A 10,206-nucleotide genomic window follows, 5' to 3' on the forward strand; every position below is an offset into this window, starting at 1 on the left:
GACTCTCAATCGTTTATTTCATTTCAAAGACAGAACAAGACAGTTTTCCCTCGTAGATCCTGGTTGAGCTTCCAACCACAAGCGCCTCCTTTCCTCTGATAACGTCTGGCATTCCTCTCCCTGGTTTTTAATAACTTCTGGAAGTCGATAATATTCCAAATGTTTTTCTCGGTCTGACCTATTGGTACAACCTAAGACACGGCAATGATTAACCGTTTTCCTTGACGCCGTTCGGGATCTACTTCAGTGCCTGTTCTTTGTTGTGATGCGGAGTACCTCCAACATGGCGACTTCTGGTCTGATGACGCGTCGTGAAAACCCTCTATAGCCTTATTTAGTGGATTGATTTCACCTGAAGGGGGCGGTTCCTTCTGAAGGAGTGTTTGATTTTAACTCCGTGCCTCAGGTGTGGTCAGGTGGCCTCTGTGGTGAGCGTTTGAAAGCTTCAAAGTGTCAAAAAAAATGTCAAAAAAGCATTAAAAAAAGTGTCAAAATAGCGCCAAAAAAGCATTCATAAAGTGTCAAATAAATATCAAAAAAGTGTCAAAAAAGTGTCAAAATAACATCGAAAAAGCATTAAAAAAAGTGTCAAAAAAAGCATTCATAAAAAGTGTCAAATAAATATTAAAAAAGTGTCAAAATAGCGCCAAAAAAGCATTCATAAAGTGTCAAATAAATATCAAAAAAGTGTCAAAATAACATCGAAAAAGCATTAAAAAAAAGTGTCAAAAAAAGCATTCATAAAAAGTGTCAAATAAATATTAAAAAAGCGTCAAAATAGCATCGAAAAAGCATTAAAAAAAGTGTCAAGAAAGCATAATATATTTACCAAAAGCGTCAAAAAGGCGTTAAGACGTCAAAAAAGCTTTGAAAACGACTCTTAAAGCTTCAGAAGTGTAGAAAAGGCGTTTTAAATCGTCAAAGAAGGGTTGATGCCGACACCGATACTGACGGGTCAACACACAACCATCTTTACAATGTAAATCCTTAAACTTCCCACGGTCCCCGAAAGCACCATTCCTTCCCTGCCCCGGAACCCGGAAGTGTCCAGCTTGTTGTGAGTTGTCCTGCTTTTGCTGCTGCTGTCTTATTCTTCCTCATCGCTCACAAATGGCGCGTTCCGCCGCTCCGGGTCAGACCGGGCCGGGACTCTGGTCTTCGGCGCTGGTGCTGACGGTGCTGCTGGCGGAGCTGGTCGGGCCGGGCGGCGCCGTGTCCGAACCGGGGAAATGGATCCTGAATGTCGACAGCGTGAGTTTCCTGCTTGTTGTTGTCGGAGTATTTTTAGCGGTTAGCTAACGTTAATATTTACCGATGAACACTGAGTGGAGAAGAAGATAAGAGGGTCACTGCGGCTGCGTCAGAAACATGTAAACACATGTTGCCATGTAAACCATTTGCTGCTACTTTAAACTTCTACGTTACTACATCTCACTTTTAAATATTGCACTTTTTACTTTACTACATTTATCTGATGACTTTATATTCAATCCATCGCCATCTCTCTGTATCTGTGTGTCCTGAGATCCATTTTGTTATGATATGACACTACAAATAACATTGAACTGAATCCATATTTATACACACCATATTTAATCCATTTTCAAATTCAGACTACAAAATACAATCAGTATCATTGATCCTCCGGGACACACACACACGCACACACACGCACACACACGCAGACACACCTACACACGCACGCACACACACACACACACACACACACACACACACACGCACACACGCACACACACGCAGACACACCTACACACGCACGCACGCACGCACACACACACACGCAGACACACACACACGCACACACACACGCACACACACCTACACACGCACACACACACACACACACACGCACACACACACACACACACACGCACACACACACACACACACGCACACACACCTACACACGCACGCACACACACACACACACACACACACACACACACACACACGCACACACACCTACACACACACACACACACACACACACACACGCACACACACCTACACACGCACACACACCTACACACACACACACGCACACACACACACACCTACACACGCACACACACCTACACACACGCACACACACACACACACACACACACACACACACACGCAGTTTTTTCAACGCTGTTTGTTTTTGTTTGTTCCAGGAAACTGTGAAGAAGCAGAACTACTTCCTCTTCACTAAAACTCTGTTCAACAGCAGCTTCGTCCATCGTAAGTAGAGAAAGACGTTCTCTCTTCTTCTGGTGTCGATGTGGACGCTTTTAACAACGTGACATCACGACTTCGCGTAAACATACTTTCTTAAAGTGATGGTTCGGAGTAATGTCACCCCGAGGCTGCTTTGCACCTCGACCTCGAGCCAAACAACCCCCCATAAGCTTTGTTGTTATAACGTTGGTGGCGTTAGCGTTGGTTAGCTTAGCGCTAATGGATCCACGTTTGTATCTCGTAAATGACCCCACTAATAATGCCCGGAATGATACCAAACCTCTACAGTAGTACAAATAGTTTCTGTACTTATACAACGAGGCATTAGGAAGTTTGTAACTACACCAGAAGTTTATTTAAATAACACTTGCCTGATGGAAACTACTGTGCTATCGAGCGTTAGCAGCCGAGAGCAGCGTTAGCAGCTGAGAGGAGTTTCCATCAGGCAAGTGTTATTTAAATATACTTCTGGTGTAGTTACAAACTTCCTAATGCCTCGTTGTATAAGTACAGAAACTATTTGTACTACTGTAGAGGTTTGGTATCATTCCGGGCATTATTAGTGGGGTCATTTACGAGATACAAACGTGGATCCATTAGCGCCTGCACTAAGCTAACCATCGCTAACGCCACCAACGTTATAACAAGGGAACAAAGCTTACGGGGGGTTGTTTGGCTCGAGGTCGAGGTGCAAAGCAGCCTCGGGGTGACATTACTTGTGTATATACTCAGGTTTGTGTAAACGAACACTTTTCTGAAAACTGCCAGGTGTGCACGATGTTATTTTTTTTGAAAACGGAGAGGGTGAAATGTCCGTTTATGAAAATAGCCGGCCACGTGTAAACTCAGCCTAAGTCCGATTTTAAATGTTCCTACGCTGTGATCTGTAATGAAGTGTCATATGTGTGACGTGAGTTGTGTTTGGTCTCTCCGTGTTGCTCAGTGAAGGCCGAGGCCTGCAACTCGTCGGCAGCCGTCCAGCTGGACGTGTCCTGGTACCTGAGGAACTCCCACTGCTACGACGAAGTCTTCGGCCTGGACGTGAGACACTCGCTCCTCTACTCCAAAAGTCACAATGGCCATTATTTTTGGTCAATATTCAGAATGTTGATATCATTGGTTGCGTCCGGAATCTCCTCCTCTGCATAGGGCTGGGCGATATGGCCTAAAAAAACAACAACAAATCCCAGATTTTTTCACAAAAAAAAGATCATTTTGCAAGTCAAGAAGGTCTTTACATTCTAAATCAGTGTTTCTCAAGCTTTTTTCATTATTGTACCCCCTTTGGTTTGCTTTTTTAGGCCAAGTACCCCCTGACCAGCGCAGAACATTTGGTAGAAAATAAGTCTCTAAAGAGGAACAATCCAGCGCCAGCAGTGATAGTCACTAAACAACAACCTTTTTTAAACAAAAAACATTTTAACGCTACATTTCAAATGTTCAGAATCCATCACTTCATTCATCATTATTATAGTTTCATTATTTTAGGAATTATGCATGACATATTTTTTAATTAGCATTTTTGCAAACATTTCACGTACCCCCTGCAGTACTCCAGAATACCCCTAGGGGGACACGTACCCCCTGGGGGGACACGCACCCCCTGCAGTCCTCCAAAGTACCCCTAGGGGGACACGTACCCCCTGCAGTACTCCAAAGTACCCCTAGGGGGACACGTACCCCCTGCAGTCCTCCAAAGTACCCCTAGGGGGACACGTACCCCCTGCAGTACTCCAAAGTACCCCTAGGGGGACACGTACCCCCTGCAGTCCTCCAGAGTACCCCTAGGGGGACACGTACCCCCTGCAGTCCTCCAGAGTACCCTCTAGGGGGGACACGTACCCCCTGCAGTCCTCCAGAGTACCCCTAGGGGGGACACGTGCACCCCCTAGGGGGGGGACACGCACCCCCCTGCAGTCCTCCAAAGTACCCCTAGGGGGGACACGTACCCCCCTGCAGTCCTCCAGAGTACCCCTAGGGGGGACACGTACCCCCCTGCAGTCCTCCAAAGTACCCCTAGGGGGACACGTACCCCCTGCAGTACTCCAGAGTACCCCTAGGGGGACACGTACCCCCTGCAGTCCTCCAAAGTACCTCTAGGGGGACACGTACCCCCTGCAGTCCTCCACAGTACCCCTAGGGGGACACGTACCCCCTGCAGTACTCCAGAGTACCCCTAGGGGGACACGTACCCCCATTTGAGAAACTAAATAATACATTAAAACAAACGTCTGAGGGCAAGGGTCCGCAACGTGTTGGTGCCAGATAATATATCGTTTAAATCATGACGGGGATTCAAAATGTTTACACGTGCGAAAAAAAAAAAAGTATGACGGCAAATGTCAAAAACATAACGTGGATGGTTCCTTACAACGCTCTTCACAAGTTAAATAAATAATCAGTTCACTACTTTGAATTTGGGTGGTTTTATTCAACGTTATAGCATTTTGGGAGAAAAAAATTGGTGAAAGAACACGGAAAAAGGTCTTTTAAAAAAAAAGCGTCAAACATGTCCCAAAAAAAACCCTAGCCTGGCTGCCAGCCGAACTTAGCCCCGCCCACAACATTTGAGGTCGGGGGGTTGGGTCTGGACTTGGTCCGTTGTGGAGCAACTATGCTCCAACCAGAGCTGTTTGGACCAATCAGATTGTCAGGGCGGGCTTTATACGACGACGGACAGATGATCAACAGTAACGTAATCAACCACGTCACCAAAGAGAGCTTGGGTTGAAGCGTTTGTTTACAACAAAGACGGCTGCCGCTGGAGAACTGAGACGTGTAGATTCCGCCATCGCGTCTGTTATAGAAGATATCGACAGCGCGTTCATTTTAAAAGAGGAACAGAGACCCGCGATCACGTACGTAAACACGTCGCCACACCCGTCCGCACGACACGGAAACTGCCGCCTCTGCCTTTGCTCTGTCGAAGCCTGCCTTTGACTCGCAGCCTCTGTGACGTCTGTCTCCGTTGCTCTGATTGGTTGGAGGTCTATCCGTTGCTCTGACTGGTTGGAGGTCTATCCGTTGCTCTGACTGGTTGGAGGTCTATCCGTTGCTCTGACTGGTTGGAGGTCTATCCGTTGCTCTGATTGGTTGGAGGTCTATCCGTTGCTCTGATTGGTTGGAGGTCTATCCGTTGCTCTGATTGGTTGGAGGTCTATCCGTTGCTCTGATTGGTTGGAGGTCTATCCGTTGCTCTGATTGGTTGGAGGTCTATCCAGTTGAGTGTAGAGGCATTTACTTTCCTGGTTCGGTTGGAACACGCCCCATAATCACAGCCCAACGGAGCCGTATCAGACTACGTCAGGCTACAAAAAACCCGCCAAAAACACTGCTTAAACAAATCCTAAAGGAAACACTGCAACATCTTTCCAAAAGTCAACGAGTAAACGTGTTAAATAATGAGGATTTTACTATTTCACCATATATGTGATTATGATTTTTGCCTCAATGCGGGGAAAGTCGATACGTCGGGACAAATATCATTTAGATTCCTTATACGGGTGAATAACAGCTCCGTGCTGCACGTCTCTCTGTCCTCTTTCTTATGTGTTTGTGTGTTTGTTTGTTTGTCTCCAGGCGAACGGGGCAAAGAATTACTTCAACTCGACGAAGGTCATCCAGGGAGGAGGAAGTGGATATTATGTTGTTCACCAATATCGTCCAATCACCTGCCAGCCGCACATAAGCCCCCAAACGGTAATAAACAGGGACACGCACACACGCACACACACACACATACACACACACACACACACACACACACACACACACACACACACACACACACACACACACACACACACACACACACACACACACACACACACACACACACACACACACACATACACATACACACACACTCTGACTCACAGTGCAAACAATAAGTAATACATTGAGTGTGTGTGTGCTGCTGTTTCTTAAGAGGGTGCGCTTGTTTTATCACACAGTTCGGTCTGGATGAATTTGAGATGAAAACTCGACTGACGGAATTGCTGCAGGAACAGGTGAGACACTTCCTGCTCCTGTCTCTCTACCTGTCTCTCTACCTGTCTTCTGGCTCTCTACCTGTCATCTGGCTCTCTACCTGTCATCTGTCTCTCTACCTGTCATCTGTCTCTCCGTCTCTCTACCTGTCTTCTGTCTCTCTACCTATCTCGTGTCTCTCTACCTGTTTCTCTACCCATCTCCTGTCTCTCTACCTGTCTTCTATCTATCTACCTGTCTTCTGTCTCTCTACCTGTCATCTGTCTCTCCGTCTCTCTACCTGTCTTCTGTCTCTCTACCTGTCATCTGTCTCTCCGTCTCTCTACCTGTCTTCTGTCTCTCTACCTATCTCGTGTCTCTCTACCTGTCTCTCTACCTGTCTTCTGTCTCTCTACCTGTCATCTGTCTCTCCGTCTCTCTACCTGTCATCTGTTTCTGTCTCTCTACCTGTCTTCTGTCTCTCTACCTGTCTCTCTGTCTCTCTACCTGTTTCTCTACCCATCTCCTGTCTCTCTACCTGTCTTCTATCTATCTACCTGTCATCTGTCTCTCTGTCTCTCTACCTGTCATCTGTCTCTCCGTCTCTCTACCTGTTTTCTGTCTCTCTACCTGTCTCTCTACCTGTCTCCTGTCTCTCTTCCTGTCTCTCTGTCTCTCTACCTGTCTCCTGTCTCTCTACCTGTCTCTCTGTCTCTCTACCTGTCTTCTGTCTCTCTAGCTGTCTTCTGTCTCTCGAACTGTCTCGCTACCTGTCTCTCTACCTGCCTTCTGTCTCTCTACCTGCCTTCTGTCTCTCTACCTGCCTTCTGTCTCGCTACCTGTCTCCTGTCTCTCTACCCGTCTGTCTCAGCCAGAGCTGCACATAAAAACGAAGAAGCAAATGGCCGCCCACGCTGACTCACCACTCTGAAGACTTTTTAGCGTCAGTGGAGTCTCAGAGGAGAATCCAGTAAATCCAAGAGTTTCCTGTTTCGCAGGAGTTTGACAAACGTCTGTGGACTCTGTCCGAACTCTGCAAGCCTGTTCTGTGATAACAGACATTCATAGCTCTCTGGCTCTTTTGTTTCCACACTTTCTGTCAGATATAATCACGCCCTGCTGGCACCCTGCACGCAGGCGTCCAGTCCTTCTGGTTTGGCGAAGTAAAATCTGAAGAATATGTGTGTATAGTATACTGTATTACATTTCCGTTCCCTCCAATAATTAAAGGTGCTGTAGGTAGGACAGCGAAGATCCAGGACTTCGCCAAACATTTTGAACATCAACAACTTCTCAGTCCCTCCCCGCATTCCACTAAAGCCCAAAACGGTCTCCTAAGCCCCTCCCCCCACAAGGGAGAATGAATATGTGTGCATGAGCAGTGATTGACACGCAGTTAGACACCCACCCCCTGGCCCTGATTGGTGCATCTGAACAGTTAGCCCCCCCCCCCCTGGCCCTGATTGGTGCATCTGAACAGTTAGACACCCCCCTCCCTGGCCCTGATTGGTGCATCTGAACAGTTAGACACCCCCCCCGGCCCTGATTGGTGCATCTGAACAGGCAGCTGTGGATTTCTGTAAATCCCACTACAGCCTGTAGGTGGAGCCAGAGGATCCAGGTTTTTTTTAATGACCTGCTTCATGTAGTTCTACTGGAACATGGGGTCAGTTTCAGCAGATATGACAGAAAGTTACTTTTATAAGTCTTACTTACTGCACCTTTTAAAATAAATAACCCAGCCCGTGTTTGTTACTCGTCTCTATCGCTACTCCAAACCAACGTACTGCAGTTGTAGTTATCTTTAAGCACTAAGTGTGTTAAACGTATTTTCCTTTTTCCGTTTGTTTTTCAGCCAATCACGGAGAAGAATTTAGGAAGCAGGAGGCGGAGGAGAGATGCGGACGCTGTAAAACCAAAGGTGTGCACGTTCAACTCACTCACACAACACCATGGCAACCACCAGCAGTGGGCGGAGTCGCCGCGCTGCCTCCTGTTTACGCCCAGTGTACCAGGATGTTGATGAGATATTTTGGTTTTGGGGCGTGTTAGTTTAAACAGAGATGAGTTCTTCTACTGGAGATACAAAACACTTTTGTGCACGGAGATCGCTTTTGGCTCAAAACTACGCTTAAAACCCCAAAACATAGCCTCTGTGCTTTGTCATTCTTTTCTGCTACAAACTAAAACTGTTCTCTTAAAGCTACGGTGCGTAGTTTCTGTCGGCCCCCCCCCATGAGGAAATGTAATGACAACACCACTGTTACTGCACACACACACACACAGACACACACACACACACACAGACACAGACACACACACACACAGACACACAGACACAGACACACACACACACACACACACACACACACACACAGACACACATACACACACACACAGGCACACACACACACACACATACACACACAGACACAGACACACACACACACACACACACACACACACACACACACAGACACAGACACAGACACAAACACACACACACATAGACACACACACACACACAGACACACACACACACACACACACACACACACACACACACACACACACACACACACACACACACACACACACACACACACACACACACACACACACACACAGACACACACAGACACACACACAGACACACACACACAGACACACAGACACAGACACACACAGACACAGACACACATACACAGACACACAGACACAGACACACACACACACAGACACACACACACAGACACACACACACACACACACACACACACACACACACACACACACACACACACACACAGACACACACACACACACACACACACACACACACACACACACACACACACACAGAGTTACTTGTAGCCAAGGAGGACACGGAGGATTATTTTAGTGAATGAGATTTTCATAGACCAACTCTGAAACATCGGCCATTTAAAGCTACAGTGCGTAGTTTCTGTCGCCCCCATGAGGAAATCTAAGTAATGACAACAACACTGTCGGCGCGTCCATGTGATACAAGCCTTCTGTGACTGCACACTGGCCACCGGCCAGTTTCTAACTCAAAAATGAGGTAAAGTGTCATAGACATTAAGTTTAATGACCATAAATGTAACAGAAATAGTTGAAAAAAGTGACAAAAGAGCCAAAAGCATAAAAAAATCTTGAGCGTCTGCGGACGCCACAATCTTCTGAACATAGTCGTACTGAGGAACACAGAGAGGGCTGTTTGAGCAATGGCTTAAATGTATCGTACGTTCATTAGAATAAAACGGGTTACGCACTAAAGCTTTAAAAGAATCCCTGGTTTTTGAAGTTCTCCATTTATTTTCGATGTTGATATATTAAACGTTTGACTCGCAGATGTTTTTCTCCCAGGCCGCCGCGGTGCAGAAGGAAAGCGTTCCGGCTGAAACTGGGAACGCTGCCGTCCCTCGTAAAGAGGTCAGTCAGTCCGCCACTCTCATTTCTATTTCCTGCTCCTCAGATGGGACTCCTTTCAACACGAAGGAGCACTCCCTCCCCAACAAGCTAGCATGACGTAGTTGGAGCCAGTGGATTCCCTCTTCTAGTTCCTAGTCTGGCTAGTCCACACAGCATTCCTGGACGGGGTGGGAAACCTGCTCTGGTTTATTGGCATTTCTTCAAACCAATCACAGTCATCGTGGGCGGGGCAAAGCTCCGGATGGAGCCACGGCGCCTCTGCTAAACAGCCTCTGGAAGGAGCTTGTTTTGGTGGAACGTGTGTACGTTCAAAGGTTGTTTTAGTCGTGCAACAGAAACCTCAGATTGGACAGATAGTCTAGGTAGCTGTCTGGATTTACCCTGCAGAGGTCTGAGGAGTTAACCATAGTCCTCAGAAATCCACCGGAGGTTAGAACGCCAACACCGAGACAGAGGAAGGGGACAGACATGCGGCCTAAAAGAGGGACATCTGGCAGAATTTCCGGCGGCAACGGAGCAATCCCGGATTGGAGCGTCGTGGAT

General features: G+C 47.0%; 1 protein-coding gene across 3 annotated transcripts in view; it reads left to right on the forward strand.

The window, feature by feature from the left end:
* The first annotated feature begins 1,030 nt into the window (after nucleotides 1–1,030).
* Nucleotides 1,031–10,206, forward strand: part of LOC144515899 (transmembrane protein 87A) — a 26,235-nt gene continuing 17,059 nt past the window's right edge. The window contains exons 1-7 of one of the 3 annotated variants that reach the window (XM_078247094.1): nucleotides 1,031–1,251; nucleotides 2,178–2,244; nucleotides 3,185–3,282; nucleotides 5,821–5,940; nucleotides 6,195–6,251; nucleotides 8,066–8,131; nucleotides 9,583–9,663. In XM_078247094.1, the coding sequence (XP_078103220.1) occupies nucleotides 1,111–1,251; nucleotides 2,178–2,244; nucleotides 3,185–3,282; nucleotides 5,821–5,940; nucleotides 6,195–6,251; nucleotides 8,066–8,131; nucleotides 9,583–9,663 (630 nt within the window). In that variant the 5' untranslated portion in view covers nucleotides 1,031–1,110. The remainder of the gene's footprint in view (nucleotides 1,252–2,177; nucleotides 2,245–3,184; nucleotides 3,283–5,820; nucleotides 5,941–6,194; nucleotides 6,252–8,065; nucleotides 8,132–9,582; nucleotides 9,664–10,206) is intronic. The other 2 variants (XM_078247092.1, XM_078247093.1) reach the window with 2 other exon arrangements.

This window comes from Sander vitreus, chromosome 3, assembly GCF_031162955.1.
Source record: "Sander vitreus isolate 19-12246 chromosome 3, sanVit1, whole genome shotgun sequence".
NCBI lineage: Eukaryota > Metazoa > Chordata > Actinopteri > Perciformes > Percidae > Sander > Sander vitreus.